The sequence below is a fragment of the Marmota monax genome, unplaced genomic scaffold (genome assembly GCF_021218885.2).
Source record: "Marmota monax isolate L192 unplaced genomic scaffold, Marmota_monax_Labrador192_F-V1.1 WCK01_AAM20220418_F8-fsc00074, whole genome shotgun sequence".
NCBI lineage: Eukaryota > Metazoa > Chordata > Mammalia > Rodentia > Sciuridae > Marmota > Marmota monax.
The window spans coordinates 9,355,264-9,369,794 of NW_026694232.1; the positions used below are offsets into that span (position 1 = coordinate 9,355,264).

At 42.6% G+C, this 14,531-nt stretch overlaps 1 protein-coding gene across 2 annotated transcripts in view; it reads right to left on the reverse strand.

Moving 5' to 3' along the window:
- Positions 1-14,531, reverse strand: part of Mcf2l2 (MCF.2 cell line derived transforming sequence-like 2) — a 245,956-nt gene that overhangs the window by 1,551 nt on the left and 229,874 nt on the right. Inside the window, exons 26-28 of one of the 2 annotated variants that reach the window (XM_058586213.1) lie at positions 13,333-13,366; positions 11,229-11,326; positions 4,676-7,483 (exon numbers count right to left, since the gene is read on the reverse strand). In XM_058586213.1, the coding sequence (XP_058442196.1) occupies positions 7,473-7,483; positions 11,229-11,326; positions 13,333-13,366 (143 nt within the window). In that variant the 3' untranslated portion in view covers positions 4,676-7,472. Of the gene's footprint in view, positions 1-4,675; positions 7,484-11,228; positions 11,327-13,332; positions 13,367-14,531 lie in introns of those variants that run through there. The other variant, XM_046466888.2, reaches the window with a different exon arrangement.

Below are 14,531 nucleotides of genomic sequence, written 5' to 3' on the forward strand. Positions count from 1 at the left end.
AATGTTATTTCCTCATCCTCACTGCACTTCTGGCATAAGGGGACTCCGGGGTTGAATGACTACCCTAAAGAAGAGTCTCAGGGGGTTTTGTGAAGCCTCATCTCAAAAGTGCTGGGAGGCAACCCAAGAACCTAAAGACAGATTCCAGACACACTGCAGGGTAAATGGCACCTTGGGGTGAAATAATTATGGGGAGCATCAGGAACTGCAGCCCTAGGCCTACAGCTTCTGTGGCCCTCATGAGAGACCTGGGTTAAAACTTCCTAGCTGAGTTGTAACTCAGAAACCGAGATAATAAGTGTTTGTTTCAAGCTATTAAGGTTCAGGAAATTTATTACATAGCTGAACACAACCAGCACACATATGGGGAGTGAGTCAGGGACTGGCTCAGGGATGGGCCCCACCTCCAATATCCAGAGACAACTCTGTAGGGACTCGCATGACTCCTCTTTAGGGTGGTCGTCTATCCCTGAGTCTCCTTATGCCAGGAGCAAAGAGCGAGGGCAGGGGAGTGACTGTCTTCCTGAGAGGTCTGCAAGGGAGTCTTGGAGGGATGGAGGGAGAGGGAGCTGTGTCCTCCATCACCCCCTGCGGGAACCTGAAGGGCTGAGCCTCCAGGATCCAGTGCCTCAGAGGTTGCAGGGGCTGCCAGGGACCACAGAGCCCTCTGCTGGAAGGTTTGGATGGTGACCCTGGCCTGGCTCAGAGGCCTGGCTGAGCCTGGAACCCCCACAGCCCAGGTGGGCAGGATGGGAACTGAGAGGCCTGGTGAGTTCCAGCCACTCTGCAGGCAGCTGGCACCTGAGGTGAGGTGATCAACTGCCCTCATTCTCCTGCAGGGCCATGTAACAATCATGTATCAAATCATTTACAAAAGTAAAACAACAGTTTCCTGGACAATATTCACCCTTGGTGTGATGGCCTCATCTATTGCATCCTACTCCATTTCTGTGTGCTCAGTTCTGCTCTAGAGGCAAAGCAGGAGAAGTGCTGTGGGAGTGGGTGAGAGTCACCAGAGCCTTTCCAGGGCGAGTCCCAAACTGCAGCTGCTCTGGGTGTCCTCATCTGTGGCCCTGGGCTCTGGGCAGCAGAGACAATGCCCTATTCACGCTCTATCCTGGTGGCTCCTGGAAGAAACCTGGAATTCTTAGAACCTGCAAACCTTGGAGAAGGTCCTGGGGGCAAAGTCCTGGGAAGGAAGGTGTGGCTCACAGGCAACCAATTGTGGTAATTGACCTGTGGGGACTTCTCAAGGCCCAAAGTGGGGTCAGGAGCTGTGGGTCCTGGCTCCTAGATGATGTTCCTCCTTCATCCAGGTCTTTCCAGTTCCTGAGCTGCCTTTTGTTCTAGCTTAAATCACTTGCATATTTAATCCTCTCCTGGAGTTGGGTCATGGGGTCAGCAGTAAGGAGCTGGTAGCATTGAGGGTCCAGAATCTCAGATTCGGGGGTCTGGCCAGTCATAGGCATGTGTGTGGGTGAACACATGAGAGGCCCACTGCCCGGACTTTGGAACCAGCCAGACCTGAATGCAATTCTGATTTTTCCACTCACAAACTGTGTGACCTTGGGCAAGTTAAATCTGTTTTTTTTTAATCTTTAAAAAAGGAATAATAATGTCTATTATGCAGTCTTGGTACGAGGATTAGCTAACATGTTAATGAAGTAAAATACCTGGTAATCACATGAATTAAAAAAGTAACACTTGTTATAATTAGTGCTAATAATAATTACAATAATACTGAATAAAGCTTCTCTGGAGCAGCTCTGGGCATTCCAAGTATTCTACTGTTACTCAAATTTGGGGACAATTTGTTTGACATTGTCTCATTCTCAGAAACACTCAGGAGAGGAAACAGATTATAGGGTAATAAACAGCTTTAAAAAGAAACAGCACATACACACAGTTTTGTTTTAAAATTTTAAAATTATTATTTGTTATATATGACAGCAGAATACATTATGATTCATATTACACATATATAGCAAAATTTTTCATATCTCTGGTTGTATATAAAGTATATTCACACCATTTGTGTCTTCATACATGTACTTAGGTAATGATATCTATCTCATTCCACTATCTTTTTTACCCCCATGCCCCCTGTCTTATCCTTCCATCCCTTTGCCCTATCTAGAGTTCATCTATTCTTCCCATGCTTCTCCTCCCAACCCCACTATGAATCAGCCTCCTTATATCAGAGAAAACATTCGGCATTTGGTTTTTGGGGATTGGCTAACTTCACTTAGCATTATATTCTCCAACTCCATCCATTTACCTGCAAATGCCATGATTTTATTCCACACACACACACATTCTGAAGAACCAAACCAACACACTGACTCTTGACAAATATTCAATTTGATTACAGCAAAAATTTAAGTGATATGTTCCTTCTTGGAAAATGCATACAGTGACTAGTCCTAGCTGAGGTCCTGCACTGTGTTGGGCCAGTGTTCCCCAAGCCTCCAAGGCCCTCCCATTTCATGTAGCAGAATACATCTAAAGAGTGTGGGTGGGGAAGGACAACAAGAGTAGAAAAGGTGGCCCATGAAAATTCATGCTGATAAGGACTGGGGAGTAGTGTCTTTTCCACTAGTGGATGATCTTCATAGCTCACATCATATAAACCCTGAATGAATCTAGTTTTAGCATTTAGTGTTTAGAATTCCAAGGTTTTGATTTTGCTTAAGAAAATTGAATGAAATTTATGAACAAGAGAACCTATTAGTGAGATTAAGTTATCCTCATCAGAAAACACATTTTTGGTAAATTATAGACTTCCAAGGCAAAATCATGGCCTTTCCCTTGCTGTCCACTGGATGGCACTAACGGACCAATATAGATCCTGCTAGTTCCGCGGCAACTAATACCGTGAAGATATTAAATGAGTAAATTCTATTCTATTCTCTTCCAAACTAGATTTTTCTCTATTCCTTACAATTAGGCACAACTTTTAAAGCATCATCTCTATCACATGAACGAAAGCACATTATTTTCACCTGGGGGTCTGGGAGCGGTGGGGAGCTGCCCTAAGGCAGTGCCTGAGCCTCTGACCTTCCATTCCCTTCCCTGGATGTACAGTAAGTAGGTGCTAATGATCATATACTAACAGAAAACTGGGCACAGCCTAAAAGCTTCGTATCATTTAATCGCTTAATCTCATTTAATGTGTGTCTACTTTTTGTAAAATAAACAATAAAAAGAACTTAAGCCCAAAGAGGCTAAACAATTTATTCAAAAAGATGGAGATGGTCTTGAGCCTGGGTCTGTAAAACCTCAGGATTATGCTGTGCTGCTAACCAAGGTTTCTGTTTTCTAGGGTTTAACTCATGAGTCACCTTCTGCCTGATCATACTACTCACTTTCCAGAGCTCACAGAGGAGAGAGTGCCAGAATGTTTCCCAGGGTACTAGGCTGGATTAGGATCTTTTGTTTGGCAGCCCAAAGTGTACATGTAGGTCAATCAATCAATCCAGACTAGTCTACAGCTGAAGCATCTATTTTATTTGCTAATGGTCTTTGGCTAAGAGGAAGCAAATCATTCCTAAGCATTCAGTTAATTGCTTTCAGATTCCTCATGGTCTCAAGGCACATTTTTCCCCCCAAGTGTATTTTCTATTGTCAACGTTCTTTTCAGTTTGTAGGGCAGTCTGAGTTGGCAGTCTTAGACTTTTAGAGCTGTTTTAAGCTGAGATCAAAGAAACGTCCCAGCTAGGAAATCACTTCCTAGCTCAGAAACCAGCTTCCTTGGATATTCAGTGTTGGAAGAAGCCCAATGGTGGGGGTAAGGGTGAAGGACAAGCTGACATGTCTCATTGGGTCTAGTCTAAGCCTTGCCCATTTCATCAGATTCAATGGGAATTTTTCAATAAGACTAAAATATAAAGCCATGCAAACATGAGTATGGTTCCATTTTTTAAAAAGCACACATTTTTTTTTTATTTCTAAATGAGCTGATTTAATTGTTAATTCAGTATTATATTTTTATATTAAAAATAGTAGCATACAAGGCATATATATGACTTAGAGGCAATTTTTTAAGTATCTCTGATTGCACAGCCCTCTTAAGATAATTGTGTGGACTCCCACCCCCTTCCCATCAGATTATATAAACAGTATCCTAGACAGAACATTTTTTCACTTTTTACTGGTTCATATTTGTTTTACATGATAGTAGGGTTCATTCTGAAGTGATTATAGAGGCACAGAATATAATTTGCTCTAATTCAGTCCTCAGTGATTCCCTTCTCTTCTCCTCCCTCCCCGTTTTATTTCCTCTCCTCTACTGATCTTTCTGCTATTAATATATATATATATATATATATATATATATATATATATATATTTTAAATTTTTTATTGTTGGTTGTTCAAAACATTACATAGTTCTTGATATATCATATTTCACACTTTGATTCAAGTGGGTTATGAGCTCCCATTTTTACCCCATATACAGATTGCAGAATCACATCGGTAAAAGCACGCATTTTTATGGACACAAAGTTGGAAAGATTTATATAGTGGTTATATCCAGTTTGAATCTTCATCTGTACTTTTCTGTATTTCCTGTTTTTGATAGCCTGAATGTGTATTCCTTTTTGTAACCAGAAAAAAAAAATCAAGCTAGCTGGTTATATATATCCAAAATAACCCACAATCTCACTAGAAAGAACTGTTTGCTAGAACTTACTTTATTCATCAATTTACAAGAGGGCATGAAATAATTTTGAATCATAATAATAATGATGAAAGCAAATAATTTATTTAGGCCAAAAAAGGAAATGTCACAAAAGTTAGCAAAGAAACAACCCCTATGTACTATACTAGATAACCCATTTGCCACCTTCGAAACCCTGGGCATCTGACGGGGGTGTGGGGGGGTGCCTAAAGAGAAGCCTGAGGAGGGGCCTGTAGCTCTCTGGGGTCTGTCCAGAGGCTCTTCCTCGGTTGCCTATGAGGCAAAAAGCTTATTCTCAGTTTATGATTTTTCATATGGCCAGGGCTCTGCAAATCCAGGACAACAGTGAATTCAGAGTTCAAATTTTCATTTAACTCCTTAATTTGTATAGTCAGGGGCCAAAAAGAGGCTGTTCAACTACTGGCATCAGAAATAGCACACCCGCTTGTTCTGTGACTGTCCCACTACTGAACTGCGTCAGTCCTTAGGTGAATTCCACCTTTCTTCCTTGCCCCACCCAGACTCTTCCCCTAGTAGCATGAGAGCCCTATCACTTTGTCCTCATGCCAGTAGGCTGGCAGGCAAAGAAAGTAGCTGTCACACCAGAGGGAGGATTGATCCTGACCATGGGGAGGAGTAAGACTGCTGTCTGGGAGAGGCAGAGAGGTGATCATTGGGACATCTCTCAGTGCTCCCATGCCCACTGTCACTGCATTGGTGAGCAAAAGAACTATAGCCAGGGATGAGTCTCGGACTGGATGCCATCAGTAGAAGTGCCTGATGGGCAGCAGGGGTCAGGGTGTCTAGCATGAGTAGGAGGAAGGTGATGAATTGAAGGCAAAATCCAAACTAATGACCAACTGCAGCAGCAGGTGGCAGATGTAGCTTTAAGCTAAGTAGGACTTTTACCATGTTCCCTAGTGGAAGTGTTCCCTTAGGATCCAAGACCTCTAGACTCATTGAGGCTAAAATTGCAGGGATAAGTGGGAACAAATCCCTCATGTGGGTCACTAGGAGTGATAATGAGCAAGCATGATATCTTTGCTCTTGGATTCATATATTCTGCCTACTGGGGCTAAGCCCTATAATGTAGCCACCAGTTCAAGGCACATACTGCATCCAGAAGGATGGCACTCCCTATCCACAGTGCCATGTCCAAAATTGCAGCTCTGCCTTGCCTTTAAAAGGCTGTTCCACTCCTCTATCAGGCCAATCACTTCTGAATGGGGTGGTGGGACCATATTTCAGTGGTCATATGTCCATGTTTAATCCCTTGATGAAAGCAATATTACACACTGTGCCCCTGAGCCTGGTGGGGGCTGAAGAAATCGACTTCTCTTAATAGTACCATACTGAGGGCTCAGCATGGATCTCTCTAGCAGGTTGGACATTTAACAGGCTGGCAGCTAGTTAGGACTTTTTTTTTTAATAAAGAAAAGCAGCCTTGCTTATACAGACCCTCATTTGGATGAGTCTGGAGTCAGAGTCTTGGAAGTTTGACTATTTTATTATCCTACAAATTATATGTTCTAGCAGGGAAGCACCGTTACCCCTGTAACTCTGACTAAAGAACATCTCTCCTCTATGAGAGCAGGTCATCTTTGTCAACTGAATATATAAGGGACACATGTGGAGTGGTGAAGGAGTAAGGAGACACCCACCTGGCAAGCAAGATCAGCCTGATCAATCCTGGTGAACCATGTACCCATGGGAACCAGGGACCCACATTGTAGCCAGATGGTCCTCACATCCCAGAGCAGTGCTGATGACAGGGAGCCCACACTGCAGGGCCCATGCACAACCTCCAGTTCTGCTACCAAGATTTCTGTATTAGGAGCCCATGGTTTAGGCTCTAGGGTGCCATGAAGGAAGCTCGCTGACATCTACTGTCCAAATTGTCCAGTTGGATTGGTCTTTTGGTACCTTTTCTATAATGGATCTTCTTAGATGGGCACTAAAGCATAATTCAAAGATCTTTGCCTTTGGAGCTCATGACCATAGGTCCATGTGCTTCTACCCCAGGTCAGGTCATGTTGTAATGCCCATCCTAGTCTCTATTCTGGAAAGGGTTTGGAAGGGAGATACGGAGAACATGAGGAAGAGCAAACATTGTCTTACATGCTTCATCTGCAGGTTCTGTACAGTCCTGGGGGGATAGGAGAGGGTCTCTCTCTTAATAAGGGGGAGTAGGTCATCGCTTTATCCAGGGGATAAAGGGTATGGACCTAGAATTCTCATTTCAATGCTTAGGGTCCTTTTTACGTATCATGACCTGACTTTGTCTCCTCATCTACTGGCTAGGATCCCAAAATGACCAAGTGACAGATTTGCCTTGCCTGAAAATGTATCCTTTTCTTAAATTCTGCCATTGGCTCTTCAGCTCAGTCTGGCTGGAGATGAGGAGCTGAACATTGGCAAGGAGGCCCTCTGATTCTCACAATGGGCTTTAAATTGGTGACTAATGTGGGTCTGTCCCTTTATCTTCAGTGCCTCAGTGTTACTTAGCAGCAGACTCCTAATTCTACCATCCTCTCCAAAGACCTAGCACCAGCTGGCGTGTCACTGCCCACCTATATCTGATCCCAGCTCACCACAGGTGAAGGTCCAGGCAATTGAACCACAGCAGTTCAGGGATCAGGACTCTCAATACTCTGTTAACACCACTGATGGGGTCCTTACTACTAATTGCCAGCAGGTGACCCAATACCAGAGTCCCATTGTTTCTTGGATTTCTCTTGTACTGTCTTAGGTCAGGAAGCAGATTGTGCAAGTGTGTTATTGAGGAAGGGCTTTCAGATGAAACCTGTAAGACAGTGAGGGCAGAAAACAGGGCGGGGAAGAAGTAAGCATAGAAGTGGGTTTGGCTGAAGTCTAGCATCAGCCCGATCCCCTAGGAAATGCTAGAGCACACATGGGACCACAAGGGTGTTATCTTGGTACAGAGGGTTGGCTTTTGTACCCTGAACTAGTAACCCATTTGTGGGCCACAAGCTACCCTTGGGGGAGGATGTAGCCTCACAGGCATTTCCTGGCTAGACAGCTCTCGTCAGCTGAGGGCAGTTCTTAGAAGGGCACAATTGTGAGATATCATCAGCTAACCTCAAAGCAATTGGGAAGTAAATGGATGTACCAGCCTGATAAAGAGGAGCTGGGCAGGTTTCAACACTGTCTAATACAATAATGTGCATGTGGTCTATATGAAGAAAGTCTTTATGAAGGCTCCTATTTTTTTTTAAGCAGAAAAAATTTCATAAGAAAATGTGGAGGAAGGTTCAGAGATTTTCCATAAGGCCCCTGCCCCTACACACGCCTAGCCTCCTCACCATCACCATCATTACCAGAGGGGTGAAGCTGATGGACACTCGTACTCATCCAAAGTCCATTGCTTACGTCAGGGTTTGCTCTTGGTGATGCACACTCTATGGGTTTGGACAAATGATATGTATCCACCATTACAGTATCACACCAGAATATTTTCAGTGTCCTAAAAATCCCCACTCTGTATACTCATCCTTCTCTTCCACACTAACTCCTGACAACAAATGATCCCTTTACCATCTCCAGATAATAAAAAATTTGAATTTTCTAAAATGTCATAAAGCTGGGATCATATGAATTATAGATTTCTCAGACCTGGCCTTTTGCACTGAATAGTATGCATTTAGGGTTTTTTTTAAATGTCTCTTCTTGGCTTGAGGGCTCATTTCTTTAGTGCTGAATAATATTCCATTGACTGGATATACCAGTTTATCTGTTTACCCATTGAAGGATATCTTGGTTGCTTCCAGGGTTGGCAAAATGTGAATAAAAGCATGTAGAAATATTTGTGTGCAGGTTTTTGTAGAGACATACGTTTTCAACTCCCCTGGGAAAATACTGAGCATGCATGCTGAATTGTATGGAAAGAATATATTCTGTTTTGTGAGAAATTATTAAACTGCCTTCCAAAGTAACTAAGCCATTTTGCATTCCCACCAGCAATGAATGAGAGTTCCTGTTGCTCCACAGCCTCACCCGCATGTAGTGTTTTCGTGTTTTAGGCTACTTTTCACAACCCAACTGAATTATTAGTATATTTTTTGATTTTATGGTGTCAGCCAATCTTCTCAAGAGCTGACTGGTTTTCATGAGCCTAATTAGTGAAAGGTCATCTCAGCTTATATCAACACATTTGTCATTCTATGGCCACCTTTTTGTCCCCTGAAACCAGGCAGCCTTCCTATTATTGAAAGTTGTGTATGCCTGAGTGTGCACAGATATACATGAACATGTACAGACACAGTTCAAATCAAGTGCACACTAAAAGTCATCCTTTCTTTCTTCTGCTCACACCATGCCTTTTGGGCATAATGACCTTAAGTTAGTGGAGAGAGAGAGAGAGGAAAGGAAGGAAGGCACTTGGATAATCCTCATCCTTATGATCTGGGTAAAAGAGGAATTATAAATCTATATGTTAGTTCATATCTCCTGGTGATCATATTTGGACATCTTTGTTATTGTTGACCCTTCTATCCTCAAACAGATCAGCTCATAAAGATCTTTTTGTGAAAACACCTCATGAGCATGACATACATTATGACCTGGCTAGCTTTCATAGGTTCAGTGTTTTAAAGTCCCAGTAATCTGAAAAGTCACCTATTAAATCAACAACCTAATAGGTTGAGAACTGAAGTGCCAACATATTTTGTTGGTCTGTTGGGCCCCAGATGAAACAGGAGCCCAACACCAGGCATCCTACCTTACATTGAGTTTTTCAAAGCAAGAGGAAACTGGAATGTGATGCCCTCTAACCACCATAGTAAATATGAGACAGTGTTAGAAGATACGACCAGTTACTTAGGAGATATAAATTCAGTTTTATTTTCCTTCAAAAAAAAAAAAAAAGCTTTTCACAAGCCAACCTGAAATTTCCACAGGAAAATAAAACAAAAACCTCCAACCTCCCAGAGCTCCTGCCACCTCCCATGGAAGACTAGGCCTAACGAAAGATTTATACACCATATTCTAGAACCAAGATTTTTCTCAATCCTTATTTTCCCGGTTTGTCCTTAGAAGAAAACAGGTCGCTTTTCATTTTCTAAATATAAAATTTTATAGCACAAACACACCCTAGTTGACAATTACTGCCTTATTAAATGGCATTACTATTAATATTTGTTGACCAAGTCTGAACATCTGATTTCTCCATGACGTGGACTTCTTCCTGTTTAATTTGCTACTCATGCTCATTAACATCCAAGAGTCCAGAAGCTTAAAGAAGAAACTTATTCAGTCTTGGCCTGGGGTAGATGGGAGTGGAAATGGGGTTCTGGGTCTGGGCTTGTTTAATGACTTTTGTACTTTCTAAGTGCTCAATAAGTGCATTTTGAACTAATACTTCTTCTAGCAGCCATTGTAAAATAAAGTATGTGCCTCAAGACATACTTTGTATTGCACCAAGTTAATCACAAATGGTCTGCTATGGGCTAAATGTTCATGCTCCAACCCATTCACATGTTGAAGCCCTAATGCCTCATGTGGTGGTATTTGGAGATGGGACCTTTGGAGGTGAGAGGACCTAATGAGGTCAGGAGGGCAGGGCCTTGGTCATATGGGATCAGTGCCCTTAGAAGAGACACCAGAGAGCTGCTTCTTTGCCCTGACCCACTGAACGTGGAGGTCACATGAGCACACAGTGAGGAGAGAGCCCTCTGCCATCCAGGAAGGGGACCCCCAACTAGCACCAAGCATTCTGTTACCTAATTTCAGACTTCCAGCCTCTGGAACTGTGAAAAGGAAGTTTCTGTTCTTTAAGCCACTTGGTCTGTGGCATTTTGTTTCTGGCAACCTGAGCTGATGGAGACATAGTCCAAAAGCCCAAACTTTAAATATTAAATTCCCAAGGTTTTCACTATGGGCAGTGACAGGAAGCATAAAGCAGAAGATTATTTTTTTTTAAATGATTATCTTTAGTTTAAATAGTTAGGAAAAGATAAGATGATAAAATAACATATTCAAAGCCCCATGAACCCATAACCTACAGTGATGTCCTTAAAATAGGAAATATAAAAATGACTATACACCTGCTTATTTATTTAATTTTCGTCCTGCACCCAATTCTGCCTGTAGGAAATTGATGTACAAAGTGCTTAGAGGTAATATCCTATGGGAAAGTACCTGGATCAAGAGCTCTGAATCTTTCCACAGAGAGTTTTGGGAAGCAGCAAAATTCAAAATTCAAAATTCCTGGAGAGAGCGAGAAGTAAAGTGCCTCCACACATCTTGCTTCTAAAGAACAGACCTTCTGGCACTGCTCTTACCTGCAACAACTACTCCTTCACAGAGCAGCTCCTCTAGAGAGGAGTCACCTCTCGATGTGAGACTTCTGGCCTAATTAGAATACCACAAATGAACAGCAGGAAATTGATTTTATGCCACATAAAGGGTATAGATGCTGTTCTTTCTCCTCCCTCTTACTTCTAAGGGAGGACCGGGACTCGGGTGTCTTCCCCAGTGGCTCAGTAGCAGTGTCACCCTGCTTCTGTGCTTTGCTCTCCATTGGGTCCTACCTTTCATTCCATGAGTGCTGGAGACTGGCTCTTCCTTGCTAGTTGTAGCTCTATCTGTGTTTTCAGTCCCAGGAACACATTCCACTCCATTGCCTTTGCTTTAGAGAAATACAGAGGAGCACTGAATCATGGGAGAGAACAGCACTTGCATTCCTCCTTCTACCAGCCAGAGCAGCATTGGCTTGTACTAGGTTATCCCTGGTCTTAAGTCTCTAGGTGCAACTTCTCTCTCTTCCTTTACCTGTGATCTAAGATCTGCCCCAACTCTATGGTAACATCCAACAATGGAAAAGGGAACGTTCAAAGGACACCTCTTGTTGGATAATAAAGTTAACCTCTAACTGTCTGCAAAACTTTTTTTTGGGGGGGAGGGTGGGTGGGTGGGTACCAAGGATTGAACCCAGGAGCACTTAATCACTGAGCCACAGTCCCAGCACTTTTTTGTATTTATTTATTTATTTTTTTAGAGACAGGATCTCACTGAGTTGCTTAGGACCTTGCAAAGTTGTTGAGGTTAGATTTGAACTCACAATACTCTTTTTTGGGGGGCTGGGAGAGGTACTGGGGATTGAACTCAGGGGCACTTGACCACTGAGCCATATCTCCACCCTATTTTGTATTGTATTTAGAGACAGGGTCTCACTGAGTTGCTTAGTGCCTCACTTTTGCTGAGGCTGGCTTTAAACTCATGATCCTCCTGCTTCAGCCTCCTAAACCACTGGGATTATAGGTGTGTGCCTTTGCGCCCTACATGGCTGCAAATCTTAAAGGTGGGGAGGTAAAGAGGAGAAATCCCCTTCTGGATTCCCAAAGACTGTTTCACTAGCTCACTGCAGTTCCCTCCTCTCCTGATTATTGGCCTGAAATGCAAACTGTTGTACCAAGTCTTTTGGATTAGATTAGATCTAACACCTACTAGACACAGGAGGTCCAAGTAAATGAGATGTGCCTGAGCTAAACCTTGGCACTGCCCCTCCCCACAACTTTGTTTACAGAGTAGTTTGCAAGCTTCACTTGATGCTTCAATGAGTTCTTTCATTCACTAAACATCTACTGAGCACCTATACAAGTGACAGGACCTTGTATATGAGGCCCAAGGGAAGCTAAAACTAACAAGACAACCTCCATGCCCTAGAGAAATTTATGGTCTAGTAGAGAGAAAAACACATCATAAAATAATAAAACGGTCCACTACATGTGTAATTAGAGAGTACTTCATAATATCGTGTGTGCAAAGAGCAGGGAGAGAAACTCTGCTGGTTTCTAGAGCCTTCACTGACTCCCACCTCTTTGGGCAGCTCCATTAGGAGCAGGATAAATGAGCCTAAAAAATTTAAGTGGGATCCTGTATCAAAACTGGATCACAGACTAAGGTTTATTCAGGAAACACATAGTGGGTTCCTCCTTCATGCCTTGGCCAGGGAGAGGAATTACAGAGAAAGTTTACCTCCTGAAGGGAGTGTAAGTGCATCCTCCTGCAGACTAGAGGGAATGAGAGGACAGTGGTGACCAGAAGAGCTCTTAGTGGAGAGAGGGAAGCTGTAGGAATTAACGTGAGAGGATACTGGTATCCACTCAGCAAAGAAGGACAGGCAGGCACATGAAAATAGGAGTAGAATTGGAAGTTCTCATTTGAATATTAAAAACAAACAAACAAATAGATGCAGCAGCAATTAAAGGAGGTTTCAAAGTGGCAGGTATCACTTTAATTGATGGCCCAGTGAGTCAGCACTGGAAAAGCTGCCTTTATCTGGCAGTGGGGTCAGGGAACTGAAATTTTTTTTTTTTTTTTAAGATTGGAAATTATTCATAGCACGTTCAATGTTAAAAATTCTATAAGAAGAATCATGCAAAATCAATATGAATTGTCCATAGCATTTAACATTTCTTTAAAAAAATTTTTTTAGATGTTGATAGACCTTTATTTTTTTTCATTTATTTATATGCAGTGCTGAGAATCAAACCCAGTGCCTCACACATGCTAGGCATGTGTTCTACCACTGAGCCACAACCCCAGCCCCTTGACATTTCTTAAAAAAACAAAACAAAATAAAACAAACAAATAACAACAACAACAAACAAACAAAAAAACCCCACTACTCACCCAGTGGTTGCTTCAAACTGTAGATTCCCTTGGCCTGAAACAAAGCAAAACAACACTCTCAAATTTAAGCTACTTTGAATGGATTGTATATATTGATTTTTCATACACGTATACATAGAATACTATAAAATATATCAAAGTGTATAGAGCTTTTTAAAAAATTTTTTTAGTTGTAGATAGACACAATATCTTTATTTTTATTTACTTATTTTTATGTGGTGCTGGGGATCGAACCCAGGGTCTCACGCGTGAGAGGCAAGCGCTCTGCCACTGAGCTACAACCCCAGCCCGTGTATAAATCTTAATCTTATTTTCCTACTTATTCAGAAACAGTTTCTGGCTTGCCTGTCCCTGGTAGCCATTGTTTCTCCCACCCATCCTGCTGGGTTCCCTTTGTGCATGGACTCTGGGTCCATCCATATTTCAACAATTAGCTCCCTTAGTACTGAATTAAGAACTAAACAGTGTGCCTGTGAAGTACTTATTTTTTCCACTTGAACCCAAAGTATATGACCAGGTGAGGGGTAGATCACAAACCTCTGGACAGTAATAAGAATCACATTCTTTATTTGGATGTCATCCTAGGTGTAATAAAAATAACACATCTCAACTCGAGTGGCTTCCCCACCTGCCTGCCCCTTTGTTGCCTACAACAGCCTAAAATCTGAACTCTTCCGCCTGATATATGAGGCTTACTCTCTCATCTCAATGGCATTTCTTCCAACTCTACCCATGACCTCTCAAGCCAGGATTCAAATCACCATTGCATATGTTCTCCCTTGGAGGCAGCTCTGTGGTCTTCGAAGGACTCCAGAGGCATCTTTTATTATCCAAGTGACCAGAACATGTTGCCCAGTGACTAGGATGGAACTGTGGACTTGGTTTCTACCTTGCCTTGTATCCCACCTAAGTGCTGCTATCATAAAGCTGCCTGCCCCGTGGGCTTTCCCCACAGCCCCCTAGACCATCCCATCATGCCACATACAAAGATGTCCCAAACCACAGGGCCCATCTCCCTCCTTGACCTCTCCCCATGCATTTGTTAAACATTCCTCTTCCCTGACCAAACTCTGACTCCATAACATCCTTTGGATACAATGCCCTCTGCTGCTAGGCTGTCTCCAATCCCTCCCTGGCTCCCAGTGTCCTTCTCACCCATAACCCCAGGTATCTTATGCCTTGCTCATTGCATAAAATTA